This window comes from Bos mutus, chromosome 3 (genome assembly GCF_027580195.1).
Source record: "Bos mutus isolate GX-2022 chromosome 3, NWIPB_WYAK_1.1, whole genome shotgun sequence".
In the NCBI taxonomy this organism is placed as follows: domain Eukaryota; kingdom Metazoa; phylum Chordata; class Mammalia; order Artiodactyla; family Bovidae; genus Bos; species Bos mutus.
Genome location: NC_091619.1, coordinates 68,116,537 through 68,141,437, shown reverse-complemented (window position 1 = coordinate 68,141,437; position 24,901 = coordinate 68,116,537). Strand labels below are relative to the sequence as shown.

At 40.4% G+C, this 24,901-nt stretch overlaps 1 protein-coding gene across 1 annotated transcript in view; it reads left to right on the top strand.

Annotated features, from left to right (window-relative positions):
* Positions 1–24,901, top strand: part of TNNI3K (TNNI3 interacting kinase) — a 351,856-nt gene that overhangs the window by 269,159 nt on the left and 57,796 nt on the right. The window contains exons 22-23 of the mRNA XM_070367853.1: positions 14,049–14,108; positions 18,577–18,746. Of these exons, the coding sequence (XP_070223954.1) occupies positions 14,049–14,108; positions 18,577–18,746 (230 nt within the window). The remainder of the gene's footprint in view (positions 1–14,048; positions 14,109–18,576; positions 18,747–24,901) is intronic.

The following is a 24,901-nucleotide window of genomic DNA, read 5'->3' as shown; positions in this document are numbered from 1 at the left end:
AAGAAATATAGCTATGATTTGTAATAACTTTATTTGTAAATGTATTTATTTTAATTGAAGGCTAATTACTTTACAATATTGTGGTGGTTTTTGCCATACATTGACATGAATCAGCCACAGGTGTACATGTGTCCCCCATCCCGAATGCCCCTCCCACCTCCCTCCCCATCCCATCCCTCTGCTTGTTCCAGTGCATCGGCTTTGAGTGCCCTGTTTCATGCATCAAACTTGGGCTGGTCACCTATTTCACATCTGGTAATATACATGTTTCAATGCTATTCTCTCAAATCATCCTACCCTTGCCTTCTCCCACAGAGTCCAAAAGTCTTTTCTTTATATCTCTGCTGCTTCTGTTGTCTTGCATATAGGGTCGTCATTACCATCTATCTAAATTCCATATATATGCATTAATATATTGATTTGGTGTTTTTCTTTCTGACTTACCTCACTCTGTATAATAGGCTCCAGTTTCATCCACCTCATTAGAACTGATTCAAATGGAGTAATATTCCATCATGTGTATGCACTGTGTAATAACTTTAAATGGAGTACAATCTTGGGCTTCCCAGGTGGATCTAGTGCTAAAGAACCTGCCTTCCAATTCAAGAGACATAAGAAACATGGGTTCGATCCCTGGGTTGGGAAGATCCCCTGGAGAAGGAAATGGCAACTCACTCCAATATTCTTGCCTGAGGATCCCCATGAACAGAGGAACCTGGTGGGCTATAGACCATGGGGTCACAAAGAGTTGGACATGACTGAAGTGACTGAGCACAAGTAGTTGCTTTACAATTCTGTACATAAAGTGAATCATCTGTATGTATACATATATCCCTTCCATCTTGGCACTCCCTCCCATTCCCATCCCACCCACCTGGGTCATCACAGAGCACTCAGCTGACCTCCCTGTGCTATACAGCAAGTTCCCACTAGCTATCTCTTTTACATGTTAGTGTGTATCTATCAATGCTACTCTCATCCCACCCTTCCTTTCCCCCACTGTGGCCACCTGTCTGTTCTCTACATCTGCGTTTCTATCACTATTTTGTACACCTAAAACTAATATAATATTGTAAATCAACTGTGCTTCAATAAATACATATTCAGTTCAGTTCAGTTGCTCAGTTGTGTCCAACTCTTTGCAACCCCATGGACCACAGCATGCCAGGCATCCCTGTCCATCAACAACTCGCGGAACTTACTCAAACTCATGTCCACTGAGTCGGTGATGCCACCCAACCGTCTGATCCTCTGTCTTACCCTTCTCCTCCTGCCTTCAATCATTCCCAGCATAAGTTCAGTTCACTTCAGTTGCTCAGTTGTGTCCAACTCTTTGCGACTGGATGAACCGCAGCATGCCAAGCCTCCCTATCATTCACCAATTCCCGGAGTCCACCCAAACTCGTGTCCATCGAGTCAATGATGCCATCCAACCATCTCATCCTCTGTCGTCCCCTTATCCTCCTGCCCTCAATCTTTCCCAGCATCAGGGTCTTTTCCACTGAGTCAGCTGTTTGCATCAGGTGGCCAAAGTATTGGAGTTTCAGTTTCAACATCAGTCCTCCAATGAACACCCAGGACTGATCTCCTTTAGGATGGACTGGTTGGATCTCCTTGCAGTCCGAGAGACTCTCAAGGGTCTTCTCCAACACCACAGTTCAGAAGCATCAATTCTTCGGGGCTCAGTTTTCTTTGTAGTCCAACTCTCACATCCATACATGACCACTGGAAAAACCATAGCCTTGACTAGACGGAACTTTGTTGGTAAAATAATGTCTCTGCTTTTCAATATGCTATCTAGGTTGGTCATAACTTTCCTCCCAAGGAGTATGTGAATGTGAAGTCACTCAGTCGTGTCCGACTCTTTGCGACCCCATGGACTGTAGCCCACTAGGCTCCTCCATCCATGGGATTCTCCAGGCAAGAGTACTGGAGTGGGTTGCCATTTCCTTCTCCGGGGAATCTTCCCGATCTGGGGATCAAACCCAGGTCTCCCGCACTGCAGGCAGATGCTTTAACCTCTGAGCCACCAGGGGAGAGTGCCATTTGCCTATTCTGAGATGGGATACCAATCACTCAAACAAACAAAAACCCATCACTCTGAATAAGTGATTAATCATTTAACTCACAGGAAAGGTCAATACTGTCAATGCTAAAGGATGGGTGTGTTACAGCAGTGCCAGTTAGGTGTCTAGAGGTGGTCATGCTCTAGACCAAGACCAAGGAGTAAGCGTCTTTTAATTTCATGGCTGCAATCACCATCTGCAGTGATTTTGGAGCCCCCAAAACAGCTGCTGTTTCCATTGTTTACCCATCTATTTGCCATGAAGTGATGGGACTGGATGCCATGATCTTAGTTTTCTGAATGCTGATCTTTAAGCCAACTTTTTCACTCTCCTCTTTCACTTTCATCAAAAGTCTCTTTAGTTGTTCTTCATTTTCTGCTATAAGCTTGGTGTCATCTGCATATCTGAGGTTAGTGATATTTCTCCTGGAAATCTTGATTCCAGCTTGTACTTCATTCAGCCCAGCATTTCTCATGATGTACTTTGCATGTAAGTTAAATGAGCAGGGTGACAATATACAGCCTTGATGTACTCCTTTTCCTATTTGGAACCAGTCTATTGTTACATGTCCAGCTCTAACTGTTGCTTCCTGACCTGCATACAGATCTCTCAAGAGGCAGGTAAGGTTGTCTGGTATTCCCATCATTTGAAGAATTTTCCACAGTTTGTTGTGATCCACACAGTCAAAGGCTTTGGCATAGTCAATAAAGCAGAAGTAGATGTGTTTCTGGAATTTCTCTTGCTTTTTCGATGATCCAGTGGATGTTGGCAATTTGATCTCTGGTTCCTCTGCCTTTTCTAAATCCAGCTTGAACATCTGGAAGTTCACGGTTCACGTATTGTTGAAGCCTGGCTTGGAAAATGTTGAGCATTACTTTACTAGTGTGTGAGATGAGTGCAATTGTGTGGTGGTTTCAGCATTCTTTGGCATTGCCTTTCTTTGGGATTGGAGTGAAAAACTGACCTTTACAGTCTTGTGGCCACTGCTGAGTTTTCCAAACTTGCTGGCATATTGAGTGTAGCACTTTCACAGCATCATCTTTTAGGGTTTGAAATAGCTCAACTGGAATTCTGTCACCTCCACTAGCTTTGTTCATAGTGATGCTTCCTAAGGCCCACTTGACTTCACATTCCAGGATGTCTGGCTCTAGGTGAGTGATCACACCATCATGATTATCTGGGTCATGAATATCTCTTTTGTACAGTTCTTCTGTGTATTCTTGCCACCTCTTCTTAATATTATCTTCTTCTTTTGGGTTCCTACCATTTCTGTCCTTTATCGAGCCCATCTTTTCATGAAATGTTCCCTTGCTATCTCTAATTTTCTTGGAGAGATCTCTAGTCTTTCCCATTCTATTGTTTTCCTCTATTTCTTTACACTGATCACTGAGGAAGGCTTTCTTATCTCTCTTTGCTATTCTTTGGAACTCTGCATTCAAATGGGTATATTTTTCCTTTTCTCCTTTGCTTTTCACTTCTCTTCTTTTCTTAGCTATTTGTAACACCTCCTCAGACAGCCATTTTTCTTTTTTGCATTTCTTTTTCTTGATCCCTGTGTCCTGTACATTGTCACGAACCTCTGTCCATAGTTCATCAGGTACTGTATCTATCAGATCTAGTCCCTTAAATCTATTTCTCTTTTCCACTGTTTAATCATAATGGATTTGATTTAGGTTTTACCTGAATGGTCTAGTGGTTTTCCCTACTTTCTTCAATTTAAGTCTGAATTTGGCAATAAGGATTTCATGATCTGAGCCACCCTCAGCTCCCAGTCTTATTTTTGCTGACTATATAGAGTCCATCTTTGGCTGTAAAGAATATAATCAATCTGATTTTGGTGTTGGCCAACTTGTGATATCCATATGTAGTCTTCTTTTGTGTTGTTGGAAGAGGGTGTTTGCTAATTCCCACAATAAACAAACAAACAGAACTCTTAAAGCATTTGACCATAAGTTCAGAGAAATCACATCTAAGGCACACCTATTAGTATAGATTATTGAAAAATTAAGTTACTTGATAGTTTGTTGAGATTTTGTAAATACATTACCTGATTTAATTCTTTTAATTTGGCAACTCAATTTGTGGCCAAGAAAACTGAAGCTCAGAATGGTTAATCAAACATCCAAGGTCACAGAGCCATTACGTATTTAACATCAAGTCTTTTCATTCCAAATCCATTGTTCTTTCTAGTACGTAGAAGCTAATCTTAGGCATTGAATCTTACATAATTACAACTAAATTATTCTTTATAGCTATAGATGCCACACATAGAGAGGGAGAATGAAGGAACATTAAGATCACAAGCTCCACCTACCTTCGAATTCAGTTCTCCTATTTATTGACTATGCTATCTTAGATAAATTATTTTTCTAATTTTTCTCCTTTTCATGTTTAAAATAGAAATAATAAATGCCAACATTACAGAGTTTTATGAGTTTGATAAAATGTTAAGTGTCTAGTAAGTATCATTTGTTGTTCAGTTGCTCAGTCATGTCCGACTCGGGATCCCATGGTCTGCAGCATGCTGGCTTCCCTATCTTTCGCCATCTCTCAGAGCTTGCTCAAACTAATGTCCATTGAGTTGGTGATGCCATCCAACAATCTTGTCCTCTGTTGTCCCCTTCTCCTCCTACCTTCAATCTTTCCCAGCATCAGGGTCTTTTCCAATGAGTTAGCTCTTCACATCAAGTGGCCAAAGTATTGGAGCTTCAGCATCAGTCCTTCAAACAAATATTCAGGGTTGATTTCCTTTAAGATTAACTGCTTTGATCTCCTTGCCATCCAAACGACTCTCAAGAGTCTTCTCCAACACCACAGTTTGAAAGCATCAATTCTTTTTTTTTTTTAATTTAAATTTATTTATTTTCATTGGAGGCTAATTACTTTACAATATTGTATTGTTTCTGCCACACATCAGCACGAATTTGCCACGGGCGTATACGTGTTCCCCATCCTGAACCCCCCTCCCACCTCCCTCCCCATACCATCCCTCAGTGCTCAGCCTTTGTTATGGTCCTACTCTCACATCCATACAAGACTTCTGGAAAAATCATAGCTTTGACTATACAGACCTTTGTCAGAAAAGTAATGTCTCTGCTTTTCAATATGCTGTCTAGGTTTGTCATAGTTTTTCTTCCAAGAAGCAAGCATCTTTTAATTTCATGGCTACAGTCAACATCTGCAGTGATTTTTGGAGCAAAAGAAAATAAAGTCTGTCATTGTTTCCATTGTTTCCCTATCTATTTGCCATGAAGTTATACCATATTTTACAATTATTTTGATACTTTTTTAGTCCTCCAATGAAAGAGTAATGTCATTTGGATTTAATGTTCAAGAAAAGGCTATTCATTTATAATGCATTTCCTGACTGGTTAAAATAAAGAAAGTAAAGGAAATTATAATAAAAATCCTCTACCATACAAAAAGACAGTTTGAAAATAAAATGTAAATAAAATTTAAAACTAGTGATTCTATCATACTTTCAAGTATTTATTGAACACCTTCTGTTCACCAGCCACTCCTCAAGGCAATAGGGATAGAATAATAAATGATAAATCCCTACCCTCATTGGACAGTCCCAGGTAGCTCTAGTGGTAAAGAACCTGTCTACCAATGTAGGAGATGCAAGGGATGCAGGTTTGATCCCTGGGTCAGGAAGATGCCCTGGAGAAGGAAATGGCAACCCACTCCAGTATTGCTAGGAAGGGATGTAAACAACAGACCAAAAGTATGCAATATGTATTAATATGTATTAATTCATCTAATGGTTTAAGTTGTATGGAATAAAGGACGATAATGGTAGACAAGAAAAAAAAGTAACATTTGAACAAAGACCTGGAAAAGGTAATAGCTCTGGTCTGTCCAGGTGGAAAGAATGAAAAAGACAAAATCCCTGAAGGCATGGTATGCTCTTTTCTCAGAAGGTCAGCGTGATCTGGTGTACAAGAGGATGCGGAGGCCAGGAAGTAGCAGGGACAGGTTGTGCATGGCCTAGAGAGGAAAGCAAGGACTTTGTTTTTTTTAATCGATATAAAATGAGAGTAACTGGAGGCTTTTTGAGTGGCATTACTTCATTTCTAGTATAGTTTTACATTGCCTTAAGTAGTATGGATATTTCAACATTATTAATTCTTCCTCTCCATGAGCATAGAACATCTTTCCATTTATTTCTGTCTTCCATTTCTTTCTTCAGTATCGTATAGTTTTCAGTGTACAGGTCTTTCACTTCCTTGGTTAAGTACACTCCTAGGTATTTCATTCTTTTTGATGTAATTATAAAGGAGATAATCTTCTTTATTTCTCTTTCTGATAGCTTGTTAATAGCATAAAAGCAAAACAAGATTTTGTATATTGATTTTTATATCCTGCAACTTTACTGCATTTGTTTGTTAGTTCTAAGAGTTTTTTGGTGGAGTCTTTAGGGTTTTCTACATCAAGTCATCCACATATAATGAGTTGTACTTACTTTCTCCTTTCCAAGTAGGATGCCTTTTACTTCTTTTTCTTGACTAATGGGTATGACTAGAACTTCCAATACTATATTGATGAGAGTGGGCATCTTTGTATTATTCCTAACCTTAAAAGGAAAATCTTTCAATATTTCACTATTGAGTATGATGGTAGCTTTGGATTGGCTACCATGTTGAGAACACACTTTTTTTAATAGGCAGAGATTAGAAGCAGCAAAAGCAGCTAGAACGAAATTATAATAATACTAGGAAAAGATGATGGTAAGGATAAGAGGTAGTCAGATTCTGTATAATTCTTTTTATTATCATGATGCAATTTAATGTAACAAATTTAAGGTCAATTAAGCTGTTCTGTGCAATGGAACATGCTAGGTATACAGGAGTAAACAGACCTTTGCTTACCCTCAAATCATGTTTCAGCTAGTGATATATACATGTAAATATCCAGTTTTAACACAAGAAACACTTTTAAAAATCTAAGTGAAAGCGAAAAAATCTAAGTGAAAGATATACGCATTTGAATGCAGAGTTCCAAAGAAGGAGAGAGAAAAACACCTTCTTCAGTGATCAGTGCAAAGAAATAGAAGAAAACAATAGAACAGGAAAGACAGAGATATTTTCAAGAAAATTAGAGATACCAAGGGAACAATTCATGCAAACAAGGGCGTGAATGTTCTCTGTTAGGACCTAACAGAAGCAGAAGATATTAAGAAGAGGTGGCAAGAATACACAGAAGAACCATACAAAAAAGATCTTCATGACCCAGATAACCACAGTGGTGTGATCACTCACTCTTAGAGCCAGACATCCTGGAATGTGAAGTCAAGTGGGCCTTAGGAAGCATCACTACGAACAAAGCAAGTGAAGGTGATGAAATTCCAGTTGAGCTATTTCAAATCCTAAAAGATGACGCTGTGAAAGTGCTACATTCAGTATGCCAGCAAATTTGGAAAGCTCAGCACTGGCCACAGGACTGGTAAAGGTCAGTATTTCACTCCAATCCCAAAGAAAAGCAATGCCAAAGAATGCTCAAACTACCACACACGAGCAAAATAATGCTCAAAATTCTCCAAGCCAGGCTCCAACAAAGCGTGAACCATGAATTTCTAGATGTTCAAGCTGGATTTAGAAAAGGCAGAGGAACCAGAGATCAAATTGCCAACATCCACTGGATCATTGAAAAAGTAAGACAGTTCCAAAAAAACATTTATTTCTGCTTTATTGACTACCTCAGGCCTTTGACTGTGTGCATCACAACAAACTGTGGAAAATTCTTCAAGAGATGGGAACACCAGACCACCTGAGTTGCCTCCTGGGAAATCTGTATTGGTCAAGAAGCAACAGTTAGAATTGGACATGAAACAACAGACTGGTTCCAAATAGGGAAAGGAGTATGTCAAGGATGTATATTGTCACCCCGCTTATTTAACTTATATGCAAAGTACATCGTGAGAAATGCTGGGCTGGATGAAGCACAAGCTGGAATCAAGATTTCCAGGAGAAATATCAATAACCTCAGATATGCAGGTGACACCACCATTATGGCAGAAAGCAAAGACCTAAAGAGCCTCTTGATGAAAGTGAAAGAGGAGAGTGAAAAAGTTGGCTTAAAGCTCAACATTTAGAAAACTAAGATCATGGCATCCGGTCCCATCACCTCATGGCAAATAGACGGGGAAACAGTGGAAACAGTGAAAGACTTTATCTTGGGGGCCTCAAAAATCACTGCAAATGGTGACTGCAGCCATGAAATTAAAAGATGCTTGTTCCTTGGAAGAAAAGCTATGACCAACCTAGACAGCAAGTTAAAAAGCAGAGATATTACTTTGCCAACAAAGGTGCATCTAGTCAAAGCTATGGTTTTTCCAGTAGTCATGTATGGATGTGACAGTTGGACTGTAAGAAAGCTGAGCCCAGAAGAATTGAAGCTTTTGAATTGTGGTGTTGGAGAAGACTCTTGAGAGTCCCTTGGACTGCAAGGAGATCCAACCAGTCCATCCTAAAGGAAATCAGTCTTGAATGTTCATTGGAAAGACTGATGCTGAAGCAAAATCTCCAATAATTTGGCTACCTGATGTGAAGAACTGACTCGTTGGAAGAGACCATGATGCTGGGAAAGATTGAAGGCAGGAGGAGAATGGGACAACAGAGGATGAGATGGTTGGATGGCATCACCAACTCTAAGGACATGAATTTGAGTAAGCTCCAGGTGTTGGTTAGGGACAGGGAAATCTGGAGTGCTGCAGTCCATGGGGGTCACAAACAGTCAGACATGACTGAGCAACTGAATTGACTGAAGTGAAAGCGAAAAATTATTTTGTGAAGTCCTTGGATACTTTCAAAAAAGATGTATCTTGTAAGTTGGACTTGAAGAGGGCAAAGAATAAGGCAGAGAATAAGAGTAAGATAGTTCTAGACTGAAAAAATAGTAAGAACAATGTTCTGCACTGAGCAGAAGATCCAAGTTCCCTTCTTTTAGCCTCCCTGGACTGCTTAGAGTCTGCCCTATGCATATGGGTTTCAGAGGTCAGCCAGAGAATTAGGCAGAGTCTATATACAAATGGGCTTCCCAGGTAGCCATAGTGGTAAAGAACACACCTGCCAGTGCAGGAGACATAAGAGGCAGGGTTTCAATCCTGGGTAGGAAAGATCCCCTGGAGGAGGTAATAGCAACACACTCCAGTATTCTTGCCTGGAGAATCCCATGGACAAATGGAGCCTGGCATGCTACAGCCCATGGGGTCGCAAAGAGTTGGACACGACTGAAGAGACTTAGCATGCATGCATGCAAATCCAAATAATGGGGCTCCCTCTCCCAGACCCTTTTCTTCCAGGATTTCCCCCCCATTTTTAGTGCTAACATTTAATAAAGAGGATTTTAGGTTGCCCCCTCAAGATTTCTACCCCCTGGTATACATGCCAGGAATAACTCCCTTCATTTGAGTGTGAGCAGAATCTATGCATATGATGAACAATTAAGCACATAATTATGTTTTCTAATATGGCAAAACAAAGATTATCCTGGGTAGGTGTGACCTACTCAAATGACCCCTTTAAAAGCAAAGAATTTTTCTTCAGTTGGTTACAGGGGGCGAAGTTTAGAGACACACGTCCTTGCTGGCCAGAAAGAAAGCAAATGGATATGTTGTGAACTGCTTAGAGGGGCTGTGTGGCAGGGAGCTGTGGGCATCCTCTGGAAGCTGACAGTCACTGCTGAACAACAGTTGGCAAGAAAATAAGGACCTGAGTCATACATCCACAAGGAAATGAGTTCTTCCTGTACCAGCAAGCTGGGAAAAGACTCAGATGATATTCACAGAGTGCACTGATGCCATAATTTTAATCTGTTGAGGCCCAGAGCAAAGGACCCAGTTAACCTATACTAAACTCTGACCCACAGAAACTGTGAGCTAATAAGTTGGCATTATTTTAAACCATGGCATTTTTGATGATTTGTTAGACAACTTTATGTGTGCTCAGTTGTTTCCAACTCTTTGCAACCCCATGGACTGTAACCTGCCAGGCTCCTCTGACAATGGGATTTTTCAGGCAAGAATACTGGAGGGGTTTGCCATTTCCTACTCCAGGGGATCTTCCCAACACAGAGATCAAACTTTCATCTCTTGTGTCTCCTGCATTGGCAGGCAGATTCTTTTGACCACTGAGCCACCTGTGAAGTGATGCAAAAAACAGAAGGAAGAATTATCCTTAGAGCAATGTCCTTGAGTAGATTAGCAGGGATAAGGTCTAGCACACAGTGAAGGAACTGCCCTTAGATAGAATCAGGCAAAGTTCATCTATAGAAAAGGAAGTGAAGGCAGATTATGTGAATTTAGACATAGGTAGGTGGTTGAAATAGTAGTAGGAGCTATCAGTCAGTTCAGTTCAGTTCAGTCGCTCAGTCGTGTCGGACTCTTTGCAACCCCATGAATCACAGCACGCCAGGCCTCCCTGTCTATCACCAACTCCTCGAGTTCACCCAGACTCACATCCATCGAGTCAGTGATGCCATCCAGCCATCTCATCCTCTGTTGTCCCCTTCTCCTCCTGCCCCCAATCCCTCCCAGCATCAAAGTCTTTTCCAATGAGTCAACTTTTCGCATGAGGTGGCCAAAGTACTGGAGTTTCAGCTTCAGCATCATTCCTTCCAAAGAAATCCCGGGGCTGATCTCTTTCAGAATGGACTGGTTGGATCTCCTTGCAGTCCAAGGGACTCTCAAGAGTCTTCTCCAACACCACAGTTCAAAAGCATCAATTCTTCGGTGCTCAGCCTTCTTCACAGTCCAACGCTCACATCCATACATGACCACAGGAAAAACCGTAGCCTTGACTAGATGGACCTTTGTTGGCAAAGTAATGTCTCTGCTTTTGAATATGCTATCTAGGTTGGTCATAACTTTCCTTCCAAGGAGTAAGCATCTTTTAATTTCATGGCTGCAGTCACCATCTGCAGTGATTTTGGAGCCCAGAAAAATAAAGTCTGACACTGTTTCCACTGATTCCCCATCTATTGGCCATGAAGTGATGGGACCGGATGCCATGATCTTCATTTTCTGAATTTTGAGCTTTAAGCCAACTTTTTCACTCTCCACTTTCACTTTCATCAAGAGGCTTTTTGGTTCCTCTTCACTTTCTGCCATAAGGGTGGTGTCATCTGCATATCTGAGGTCATTGATATTTCTCCCGGCAACCTTGATTCCAGCTTGTGCTTCTTCCAGCCCAGCGTTTCTCATGATGTACTCAGCATATAAGTTAAATAAGCAGGGTGATAATATACAGCCTTGACGAACTCCTTTTCCTATTTGGAACCAGTCTGTTGTTCCATGTCCAGTTCTAACTGTTGCTTCCTGATCTGCATACAAATTTCTCAAGAGGCAGGTCAGGTGGTCTGGTATTCCCATCTCTTTCAGAATTTTCCACAGTTTATTGTGATCCACACAGTCAAAGGCTTTGGCATAGTCAATAAAGCAGAAATAGATGTTTTTCTGTAATCCTCTTGCTTTTTCCATGATCCAGCGAGTGTTGGCAATTTGATCTCTGGTTCCTCTGCCTTTTCTAAAACCAGCTTGAACATCAGGAAGTTCACAGTTCACATATTGCTGAAGCCTGGCTTGGAGAATTTTAAGCATTACTTTACTAGCATGTGAGATGAGTGCAATTGTGCGGTAGTTTGAGCAGTCTTTGGCATTGCCTTTCTTTGGGATTGGAAACTGACCTTTTCCAGTCCTGTGGCCACTGCTGAGTTTTCCAAATTTGCTGGCATATTGAGTGCAGCACTTTCACAGCATCATCTTTCAGGATTTGAAATAGCTCAACTGGAATTCCATCACCTCCACTAGCTTTGTTCGTAGTAATGCTTTCTAAGGCCCACTTGACTTCACATTCCAGGATGTCTGGCTCTAGGTCAGTGATCACACCATCGTGATTATCTGGGTCATGAAGATCTTTTTTGTACAGTTCTTCTGTGTATTCTTGCCGTCTCTTCTTAATATCTTCTGCTTCTGTTAGGTCCATACCATTTCTGTCCTTTATCGAGCCCATCTTTTCATGAAATGTTCCCTTGGTATCTCTGATTTTCTTGAAGAGATCTCTAGTCTTTCCCATTCTGTTGTTTTCCTCTATTTCTTTGCATTGATCGCTGAAGGTTTGAGGAAAGAGAAGGTGCAAAATAGCCACATAGAGTGTTAAACAGAATGAGCTAGGCTCTCTGAGCAGTACTAAGGGTCACTTCTGATTAGAGGGTCATAATTTTGAAATAAGACCTATCAGGATGATTTAATCAAGACTAGGATTTTTCCAATTGTGTACAATTACACAGTAGGGCAAGGGAGTTGAGGCTGTGTGGAAGGGAGTGATTGTCAATGAAATCCAAGCTAAATCAGGGAGGAAATGTGATGACCCTGTGACAGTGAAAAGATGGTAACAGGAACAGAAAGTAGGGGAGACAGATTAGATGATAGACAGAAGATAGAGCAATATTGGCAAGAATAAGGGTTTTAAGGCTGAGTAATAAACACACACACACACACTATATATATATACACACACATGGATATTGGTTTATTGCACTGTTTTCTTCTGCTTTAGGGTATATTTGAAAATCATCACAATAAAAAGCAGGGTTTTCTTAAGTGATGAGATGATTTATGTGGTCAAAGTTTGTTGGAGTCAGGCTTCTGGAAAAAGTGAGCTAGATAGGAAGGAGGCAGAGCCCTGAAAGTGATCTGGTGGAAAGTGTGAGGTGGAATAGCTCGGAGAAGTTGCAAGCATCGCTAGGAATGAGTCCAGCAAGCTAATTAACTAAGGGAAAGTAGAGGATAAGATCATCGAAGAAGAGGAGACAAAGGAACCCGGAAGTCAGGGGTCACCTTTGTGATTATCTGCTTGGATAATAAAAACCCTGAGAGTCATGCTAGAGAACATAACAGTGAGCCAGATGCAAAATCTTTGACCAAAGGAGAGTGGCTCTGTGGAAAAGCTTGATAAACTGGTACCTTTTCAAGGAGAAACCATTCGGAATTTGCAAAGTCAGTGGGAAAGACACAGACCCCTGCTTACCCTACCATCACCCGCACACTCCTGGAGGTACAGGAACATGTAAGAGAAAACAGCTTCCTCTTGGAGAGCTCCGGGGAGGCAGTGTCCTCAGGAGAGGGCTAGATATTAAGGGAGAAATTGTTCTACTAAGAATCTAAATTAGTTGGTTACAGCACCTGAATGTTAAATTGGGCTATCCACCTCCTGGCAGTGAAAGTTTCATAAAGGGAGAAATGATAGGTTATGTAGTCCTTAGGACCTGACAAAAGGAGGCATATAATTTCTTCCAAAGAGACCGACATTTTCTAAAATCCCAAGAATTTTTCCCCCAGATCTATACTCGCTTATATATCCCTAGCAACTAGAACAAAGCTTACAATATAATCAGAATACAAGAACTGTTTATTTAACCAAACTCATCTGGCAGGAAGATTCATAGTAGACAATACCTTTAATGACACTTTTTGAAGATAAAAAGCTTATCTTAACCTCTAAAGTAGGGCATAGTCGTGGGGTTGCTATTGATCATAGTTTTGAATCTGAGATGCTATTTTCAAAAGTGAACCTAATTATAAAATTAGCTGTAGCAGTACTTTTCTTACAGACACATTGTACAGTGTATTATAAGGCACAGAGATAGTTAATAGTTTTTAGTATTCACTTTTATTCTTTCATTTTGAAGAGGAAAACCTGCCATTTAAAAGCATGCAAAGCTAATTAAAGCTTTTCCACTATTCCATTATCTGAATGTAGTTGCAAATGCTGACTTAAAACTCTTATCAGAGGGAGACTCAACATTCCTCCCTGAACAGCAAATGAACATTCAATTAACACTTCAATACAAGTGTATTTTAAATAAAAATATACTTGATGGTTAATCTCATTCTTTATACATGCAAATACTAAATTTTAAAATCCAAAGAGAGCTGCCTCTCTTTTATTCTTTGGGGGAAAAAAGTCTTTTCTTTATTTACAGGGAAGACCTGAATTTTCTGAAGTTGTTACCAAGTTAGAAGAGTGTCTCTGCAACATTGAGGTAAGAAATTTACCTTCTGAAATATGTCCATTAAAAAGGCTTGGATACACAGAATTCTTGGGGGATGGATGTTGCTGGTACTTATGGAAAGAATATAAGCGTGAGTGTCCATAACTCCATTCATATTTTTACCCTGTCACTTAAGTTCTAATAACTGCATCTATAGGGACAAAGGCAAATTCAGAGTGAATTTGGGCTCTTCCAAGAAATGATCAGGCAAGCAAATGCATAATTTAAAAAATTGATAAGTAAAAATTTTAAAATATAACAAAAATGTTAGAAGATGATTTAAATCAATTTTTTCTATATAAAAATTCTTACATACAATGAAATGTAAGCTAAAACATTAAGCCATTGTCCATTTATGTTCAGTAAGAACAGAAAAAAATTGTTACTAAAATTAGCATGTTAAGTTAATCGGGAGGCATTGCTTGTGTACCACACATATGTTGCATAAAGAGATATGTGTTGGTAATGAGGCTAATGGAATTTTCTTTCCTTAATATTAAGGAGCTGTTTGCTTTAATTTTCTCTATAATTGCCTTAATCTTCTATACACCTGTTCAGGAGATAGCATTTGAAAATAGTCAAGGGAACTGGAACATCAGCACTAATTCAAAAATAATAATATATTCCCCAATGCAGGTAAGTGCTACAAGAGAAGAAGATGGACATTACACATACAGGCTCATGTATAAATGAGTGTATGAAGTGTAGGGGCAAAAATGGAGAAAGACAGCATCAATCTGAGATTGCACAACTAAATCCCAGAGTGAAACCATCCAACAAAAGTTTTCTTTTTTAAAAATTTTAGCCAAGAGTGATCTGAATGCAATCTTTTGTAGAAGTGCCCCAGGTCTGCAACTACAGCCTGCAGGGAGTGTCTCTATTTCATGACTCTTTACCGGGATTTATAAAGAGAAAGTTTTTCCTATGGAATGAAACTTTGGTCTTAGACATAAAGCTTCCTTTCCCTTCTCTTCAATCCTGAAACATACAAACTAGAGAGAAGTAAAGGCATATTTGGTAGGGCTACAGTAGCCCCTACAAACAAGAGCATCTACCAGAGGCCTGGGATGTTGAGAAGCACTTTTAAGGCTTCAGTTTCAAGTATCCTCTCACTTTGAACCTTTGTGTTTGAAAGAGCAAGGTTGTGCCAAGCATGGGGTATATCCAGTTAGATTAGAGAGTGATTTCCAGAAACAGAGATAATGGTAGGATGTACTAAACTGACCAAGCCTCTTAGCACAGTCTCCCCTAGTAGAGAAGATGAGTAACTACAGGCTATATGCAAAAAGAAGTTGCCGGAGTGGGTTGCACTAAATAATGGACTAGGATCATCTTTAAGGGATTTAACTTGTGGAGTTCCATAAGGCTCCGTTCTCTCTACTCTTCAACTTTTGGTCAGTGGTTCAGATCTTGGTCAAGAAGTCTCTCTGCTCATCACAGTTGCAGATATAATAAAGTTGAGACAGAACAAATATTTGAAAGCAGGATTCTAGAGTATTTTGGAAGATAAAGTAGTAGGACATATCTAACAAGAATAAGTTTAACAGGAATAAATATATCATCATGCACTAGAGTCAAGGAAACAACAGCAGAAGCATCAAACAATGGAGATAATGGTTTTGGAGCACCATGATTAGTGGATAATAAACCTTGGGGGAGTTAGAATATGAAATATCTGTCTTACATCAGAATAAAGAATGTGATTGTTCCTCTCTCTTCTGAGATGGCCAAACAAAATAGTACCCAACATATATCCTTACAATGGAGGAGGAAATGGCAACCCACTCCAGTATTCTTGCTGGGATAATGCCACGGACAGAGGAGCCTGGCATGCTACAGTTCATGGTGTCACAAAGAGTTGGACATAGCTGAGTGACTGAGCACATATTCTTATAAAGGGATTATTAAAACTGGAACACAAATTTTAAGGAATAGAAATCAGAATGGTGAATGGATCGACAACCAATTAGAGGAATCAAAGATGCTTATCCTGGACAAGGCAAAATTAGGATGAGTCAACAGCTGTTTATAAACATCTGAAGAACTATATCATATAGGAAAGGGATTGGCCTAGTTCTCTGTGGGCCAACAGATGGAAATGAAGTCCAGTAGTAGATGTGGTTAATTATGAGGAAGAAACTTTCCAATGGTCAGAGCCATCCTAAGATAAATGAATGGATCTGGATGTAGTAGATACCCCATCAGACTGCATAAGGATGACAAGGATGAGACTAAATCATTGGAAAGTCTGAAGGTTCATTTCAACATCGCATGATTCTTTACTGAGAAATGTCTTGTCTACTTGAAGAGCCTAAAATTTACATATATTATTTTTTAAATAAAAATCTACTGTCTCATGAAATTATTATATCAAAGAATTAATGTTCTTCTCTGATAGTGCTTCTCTGATAGTAAAGAATCTGCCTGCAGTGCAGGAGACCAGGGTTCAATCCCTAGATCAGGAAGATCCCCTAGAGAAGGAAATGGCAACCCACTCCAGTATTCTTGCCTGGAAAATCTCATGGATCCAGGAGCCTGGTGGGCTACAGTCCAGGAGGTTGCAAGAATTAGACATGACTTAGCAGCTAAACCACAACCACAGAGTGTGTAAACAGCAAGTTTATTAAAAAATTCAAGAAAACTATTATCTTATTTTTTGTTTTCTCTTTCTCATTTTTTTCCCTCACACTCTTCTATTTTCTAACTGTACTTCAGTTCAGTTCAGTCTCTCAGTAGTGTCTGACTCTTTGCGACTCCATGAATCGCAGCACGCCAGGCCTCCCTGTCCATCACCAACTCCCGGAGTTCACACCAACTCATGTGCATCAAGTCGGTGATGCCATCCAGCCATCTCATCCTCTGTCGTCCCCTTCTCCTCCTGCCCCCAATCCCTCCCAGGATCCAGGTCTTTCCCAGTGAGTCAACTCTTCTCATGAGGTGGCCAAAGTATTGGAGTTTCAGCCTCAGCATCAGTGCTTCCAATGATCATCCAGGACTGATCTCCTTTAAAATTGACTGGTTGGATCTCTTTGCAGTTCAAGGGACTCTCAAGAGTCTTCTCCAACACCACAGTTCAAAAGCATCAATTCTTCGGTGCTCAGCTTTCTTCACAGTCCAACTCTCACATCCATACATGACTACTGGAAAAACCATAGCCTTGACTAGACAGACCTTTGTTTGCAAAGTAATATCTCTGCTTTTTAATGTGCTATCTAGGTCGTTCATAACTTTCCTTCCAAGGAGTAAGCGTCTTCTAATTTCATGGCTGCAACACCATCTGCAGTGATTTTGGAGCCCCCCAAAATAAAGTCTGACACTGTTTCCACTGTTTCCCCATCTATTTCCCATGAAGTGATGGGACCAATGCCATGATCTTACTTTTCTGAATGTTGAACTTTAGGCCAACTTTTTCACTCTCCTCTTTCACTTTCAAGAGGCTTTTTAGTTCCTTTTCACTTTCTGCCAATAAGAGTGGTGTCCTCCACATATCTGAGGTTATTATTATTTCTCCCGGCAATCTTGATTGCAGCTTGTGCTTCTTCCAGCCCAACGTTTCTCATGATATACTCTGCATATAAGTTAAATAAGCAGGGTGACAATATACAGCCTTGATGTACTCCTTTTCCTATTTGGAACCAGTCTGTTCCATGTCCAGTTCTAACTGTTGCTTCCTGACCTGCATATAGGTTTCTCAAGAGGCAGGTCTGGTGGTCTGGTATTCCCATCTCTTTCAGAATTTTCCACAGTTTGTTGTGATCCACACAGCCAAAGGCTTTGGCATAGTCAATAAAGCAAAAATAGATATTTTTCTGAAACTCTCTTGCTTTTTTGATAATCTGGCAGATGTTGGCAATTTGATCTCTGGTTCCTCTGCATTTCTAAAACCACCTTGAATATCTGAAAGTTCATGGTCCACTTAGCTATGTGTAATTATTTTTCAAAACTCTCTACATTAACTCTATTTAGTCCTCATCCTTGCTGGAAATTAAAGCATCCTTCATTTTATGAAATGTATGTATCCTTGGAAAAGTGTGTAAATTCAGTTCATGTAAAGGGAATCATTTCATGTAAGAAGGGAATAATCATAAGTTCCAATTTTAAGGAACTCTCCCATGAATCTTATCACTATAGTGAAAATGTAGAGAATCTTTTAACCATTGAATAATGATCTTCTATCTGTTTTATGAATCTGACTTGAGCCTACTGTGTTTTGAGAAAGAAAAGCATAAGTTTTATGGGTCAGTTCTCAGCATATAACTGGGTCAAAAAAAGTAAATTAAGCTAGCCAAGTGTTGCCATCAGAAGCTGAAAGGAAAGGCTGAAGCAAGCTGAGCTGAATAGAAATTAAAATATGAGAAATCCTAGAATAGAAAGCTAAAATAAATCTACATTTTATAATACTATGCTTTTAAGCCTGTTGGATTTATTAAATGACTGAAATGGCCCCTCCTTCATTCAGCTGATGTCTCCTGCTTCAAGTAACAGCAGCGGGTCTCTCTCACCTTCCTCTTCTTCTGATTGTCTGGTGAACCGCGGAGGGCCTGGCCGGAGCCATGTGGCAGCTCTACGAAGTCGTTTTGAACTGGAATATGCTCTAAATGCAAGGTCCTATGCTGCCTGGTCGCAAAGGTATGTGGTAATCTAAGCAACAGAGAAGGCAATGGCACCCCACTCCAGTACTCTTGCCTGGAAAATCCCATGGATGGAGGAGCCTGGTGGGCTGCAGTCCATGGGGTTGCTAAGAGTCGGACATGACTGAGCGACTTCACTTTCACTTTTCACTTTCATGCACTGGAGAAGGAAGTGGCAACCCACTCCAGTATTCTTGCCTGGAGAATCCCAGGGACAGAGGAACCTAGTGGGCTGCCATCTATGGGGTCGCACTGAGTTGGACACGACTGAGTGACTTAGCAACATAGCAACAGCAATCTAAGCAACAGTTACACAGTCAAGTCAGATTCCAGGGTCTTCCCAACATAGTCACCTGACTTGATTAATATCTTCAGGGGATTTACCACCCCTGTGACAGACTTCAAAAGGGGAGTTTTGAGCCTGTTTTCTTATAATATTTTGACCAAAATGTAGAAATTTTGTTGTCTATTAGTTTAGGTTCTCTAAGCTTTAATTCATTGCCGAAGCAAGAATTGTCTAGCTACAGCAGCAAAAGGAATTTGTTGAAAGTATTCTAAGAGTTTCTTATGGAATTCAAGGGAGAATTTCTGTGTGGGAATCAGGAAATAGCTCTGAAAAATCTGAGCACCAAAATTTCAGTGTTCTGAGAATTACCATATGAGCCAGCAATTCCACCCTTAGATATATTCCCCAAAGAATTGAAAACAAATACTCAAATACCTGTACTCAAATGTTTATAGCAGCACTATTCGCAATAGCCAAAAGGTGGGGAGAAAAAAAAGAAAACTAACACAAATATCCTTCAACAGAAGAATAGATTTTAAAAAGTGGTATCCATACACTAGAACATTACCCAGTCTTAACAAGAATGATGTAGTGATGCATACTGCAGCATGGAGGAACTCTGAAAACATGCTAAATAAAGAAAAGGGACAAAGATCTATATTGTATGACTGTATTTATACGAATATCTGGAGTAAAGTGTATTTAAGAGGCTATTGCAAAATACCATAGATTGAATGTTTTAAACAGCAGAAATTTATTTTCTTACCATGGAGCCTAGAAATCTAAGACAAGGTACCAGCATGGTTGGGTTCCAATGGGACTTACAGTGGGCCATTTTCCTAGTTTACAGATGGTCACCTTCTCACCTCACCCTCACATGGCAGAGACAGCTCTGGAGTCTTTTTATCTTTTTATAAGGGCACCAATTCTGTCAGATCAAGGCTTCATTCTTTTGACTTCATTTCAGCCTGTTCACCTCTGTAAAGGCCCTATTTCAAATACAGTCACATGAGGCGTTAGGGCTCCAACATATGAAATTGGAGGGAGGGAGACACAATTCAGTCAAGAGCAATAGGTAAATCCATAAAAACGAAAAGACTGGTGGTTGCCAGGATCTGGGTAGAGAAGGGGGAAATCAGGAAACACTGCTTCTTGGATACAGGGTTCTATTTGGGGATGATCAAAATATTTTGGAATTAGATAGAGGTGGTGGTTGCAAAATATTGTGAATGTACTAAATGCCCCTGACTTGTTCACTTTAAACTGGTTAATTTTATGTTATGTGAACTTCACCTCAATGAAAGAAAAAAGCCACAAATAAGTTTAAGCAAAAGGGCAAGTCAGAAAAAGAGGAAAGATGAGTTCAGCCTTCTTCCACAACAAACTGCCATTTACATGCCCCAGTTCCCACTAGACAGTCTCCTGTATCCTCTGGCATTCCCTGGGCAAGTCACAGGGCTGAGTCTGACATTGATAGGGAGAGAAAATATACTCACCCTCTAGTGGGAGGTCCTACAAAGTCATATGGCAAAGGGCATAAACACAAAAAGCAGAATGATAAGTACAGTTAGCCATGAGAGAAAATATGATTGGTCCCTTTGGATCATATGACCGCCTCTAGTCTAAACAAATGTGGTTGGAATGGAGATGGGGGTCATATTTCATTCAGTAAACATGGTTGACAATGACCTGATTGGGATAGGGATCAATAAAAGCAGTTACAGCGAGCTGGATAGATACCTTTCAAAGTGTACACTGCAACCTATGGAGAATCAGAAAAGGCTAGCTTAAAATCTCTGTCTACACACACCCGAGTACTTGCACATAAGCCATTACACACGTGCACTTACACACACATATGCACATCCACACATTCTGTCAAAATTTTTATCCTGAAGGTGGGGAAAGATTATCTAGTTTTAGCAAGGGTCTTGTACCCTCTACAAATTGTTACTATTGCCTTTTTAGCCATAGTTATTACATTCCTGGTTTGACAAAAGGGTTGCAGCTACAGCTCTGAAGAGGTGGGAACCTTAATCATTTAGACTTTAATCTATGGAATGTCATGAAATTAAGTATCAGGAGGTCTGATTGATAACAAGGCAAACTGGACACAATTCTTTATTGGATTCCAGTCTCACATCATTTCATAAGGAGCTCACAGGCCAATATTAGATTAGGTTGAGTCCCAGCATCATCTTCTAGTTCCACCTGCTCTCCTTTTTCTTTACTTGTGGTTTTAAAATTAATTCTCTGAAGAGCCATATTTTGGTATTTCTAAAGCATACTCACCTGAGATTTGTCCAGTGAGGCAGAGGTTAAAACAATGAGCTCTTGGGTCAGACAGATCGGAGGTTCAGTCTTGGCTTTGCCTCTTAACAGCTCAGATAAGTGACCTTGGGCAAGTTACCTAAGTCTTACACCTAATAGTGAGTGGCAGTTTAGTCATGAAGTCCTGTCTGACTCTTTGTGACCCCTTGGACTGTAGCCCACAAGCTTCTCTGTCTATGGGATTCTCCAGGCAAGAATACTGGAGTGAGTTGCACTTCCTTCTCCAAAGGATCTTCCCAACCCAGGGATCAAACCCCATCTCTTGCTTAACAGACAGATTCTTTACCACAGAGCAACCTGGGAAGCCCCTTATGTGTAATACACAGATAATAGTACTAGCTGTTAGGATTGTGATTGGGAGAGGCAGTATTGTCAAAAGAGAAAGCGATTGGTTGAAAAACGCTAACAGACCCAAACAAAAGATGCAAGTTCCCATAATGTAGGTAAGTCACAACTTACAACACATAGACGGCTGTGTGGAAGGGAGGCACAGCAGCACTCCCAACTGGGTGAGCTGGGGGTGGAGGGAACATAGCTTCTCTGGCCTAGGAGAACCCAGAAGGTACCAGAAGGTACACCACTACTCCTAAAACTGCCCGAACAGAGTGGGCACAAATCGTCAGGTGTTCTGAGATGCTCCCTTTGATATTCTCATAAGGGTTTTTATACCTCCCTGGCCCTTCAAGACAGTTATGGAACCCTGATAAAGTGCTTGTCTGTCTGTTTGGCACAAATTTCTTAACGGCCTAGTACACTCTGAATATTTGCTGTGAGGGTGTGGTGAAGGTCAGTTTGTAGTCTTACCACTCCTCTAGAAAGCTCAGTCTTTGGACTGCTTGAAATCACCTCCAGAAATAAAGTACTTAGCTGAGTTGTAAGATGTACCAAGATAGGAATCATGTCTGTTAAATTCATATCTGTGTCCCTAGTAGCTAGCAGTATGATTGGAATGAAGTCAGTATGTAATAAATATTTGTTCCATGGATAAATAATTGAATAAACTGGCTCAATAATTTTTAATTATTATTATTTTGGAGTATAGTCAGTGGATAAGCTTTAATTATTTTCTGTATTCTTTCTGTTTAAACAGCTATAACTATGCACTTCTGCGGCATGTTAAGCACTATTTAGACACTTTGAACAGTCATTTAAGTAAACCTTAGAAAGGAAGTATTCCAATTTTATAGATAAGGAAACTGAGGCTGAGAAAGAGTAAGTAATTTTACTAAGTTTAAGGAAGCAGAATTGGAATTCTCACCCAGGATGCTCCTATGCTTTCTGAATTTCTCTGGCACAGGAGGTGTCACTTTTCAGAAGTTTGATGTATTTTGCCAATACTTGTATTTGTTGAACTTCTTCCAGTGCCTCCTGGAAGTTGGTCAGGGAAAGAATTCAACTACTCTTCCCAAGCCTGTCTTTTCAGCATGTGTATATGAAAGACAGAGCACATGAGACCAGAGATCAGTAGGTTCTTAAAGTCCAAGAGCCCAAGGATCCAGCAGAGCCATGAATTTAACAGCCTGGAATTCTGTGGCTCTTTGGCTGCACATTAGAATCACCTGGGGGAACTTTGACAAGTGCCAGCGCCCAGGACCAATTAAACCAAAATCCATGGCGATGTCACCCAGACATGGGAAGCTTTTAAAGTTTCCCAGTTGAGTCCAATATACATCCAAACATGAGAAACACTCTGGAAGAGAATGCTACAATCTAACCTTCCAGTCACTCTGATGCAACTGATAGGATAAACAAAGAGGAACCTGAGAGCCAAGGTGAAACAGCAGCTGCTACCAAAGGAGACTATTCTGAAGGCTGAGTGCCTGTGTGCGTGCATAGTTGCTTCAGTTGTGTCCGACTCTTTGTGATCCTATGGACTGTAGCCCGCCAGGCTCCTCTGTCCCTGGGAGGTTCTCCAGGCAAGAACACTTGAGTGGGTTGCCACGCCCTCCTCCAGGGGATCTTTCCCACCCAGGGATCGAACCTGCGTTTCTGCAGCTCTTGCATTACAGGTGAGGATTCTTCAACGCTGAGCCACCACCAGTAAAGCCTGAATGCCTGTGTGGTCTCTCCCAAAAGTCCTTGCAAGGTTCTAGCAACCTCTGATCTAAGAGACAGCCTAACTAATTAATTACAATCACACAAGGTATGATTTTTAGCCCAGCATGATTTTTTTCTTAAATAGCAATAAGGTTTGACCTGTATGCTGACTAATGTACATTCCCAATTTTGGGTTCCAGAGCCCTCAACAATATATTTAAAATGGTGCATTTATTTATTTATTTTTCAATTTTGGGGTTATAAAGTTTACAGTCTGTAGTTTTGTAATTCTTGATTAGGTGGGGGTTTTGGTTTTGTTTGTTTCCACATTTGTTTTTAATTACTATCTTCCATTATAAAATAAGTATCAAGGTGGGAAACTATGTCAGATATTTTCTCCACGGGTAATAGGCATTCATTAATTCCCAAAGAAACCCCAAACTGATGAAATCTGAGTTTAAGGAAGGCACTCCCGAAGTTCTGCCTTTTTAAAAATATTTTGTGTCTCTAGATATATTTGGAAAACTAAGCATGTGGCACTTGCTCCTCCCACAGGGTATGAAATCTCCCATCTTGTACATGGATTGCATCATGTAAATTTAGAAATGACAAAGTGATACACAACCTTTCAGATGTGAAAACCAATTAGTGTTTGTGTGGGGCTGGGCTCTGAGAATAGAATGCTATGACCTAGTTAGCTGTCCAGGAGAAGAAAAGCAGAGATACAGAGATTGGAACTGTGAAACAGATTCATTTGGAATTAATTTTTCACATTACAAAAGGGTCCATCAGAGGATTCCTTTAAATAGACAGCTTGCCTAGTGCACTTAGAATGCAATTCAATTTACAAAAGTTGAATATAAGGTATAAATTTTTAATTTACACATAGTTTTTCTAGAATGCAGCAATTGTATAAGATGATAGCACCACGAAACCTAGGAGGAATGAAAAAAAGAAGCAGTGAAGGGCTCATGTCCACTCACCGCTGTGGAGCAAGATGTTTATCCAGTAACAGCCATGGTTGGTGTCTCCTCCTCACTACTGAAGGGCAAATATGCCCCTTTTTAGTCTACCACTGCTCCTACATGCTTTTTTGTACTGAAAATTTCCCTCAAGCTCCTTAAATGTTCATTTTCTTTCAATCCCTTCTTCATCCCCAATTTCTCTCTCCTGCCAGCTCACCACAATCGTTTCAACCCATGGCCCCAGCTCTTTCTCTTTCTAAACTCTGCCTCTCTCTCTCTCTCTCTCTCTCTCTCTCCCTCTCTCTCTCTCTCTTACACACACACACACACACACACACACACACACACACACGAAACATTAGTCCCCAGTCCCTTTGTCCAAACTTGGGCTTCCTTTGTCATGCATGTCTCTAATTTCTCTCACTCCCATTCCAGCTTCTCCATGCCCTAATCTACTCAACCTTCTACTGCCAGCACAATCCTCCTTCTGTAGACCTCCAGCTTTATCACTACCCTACTTTAAAACCACCACCA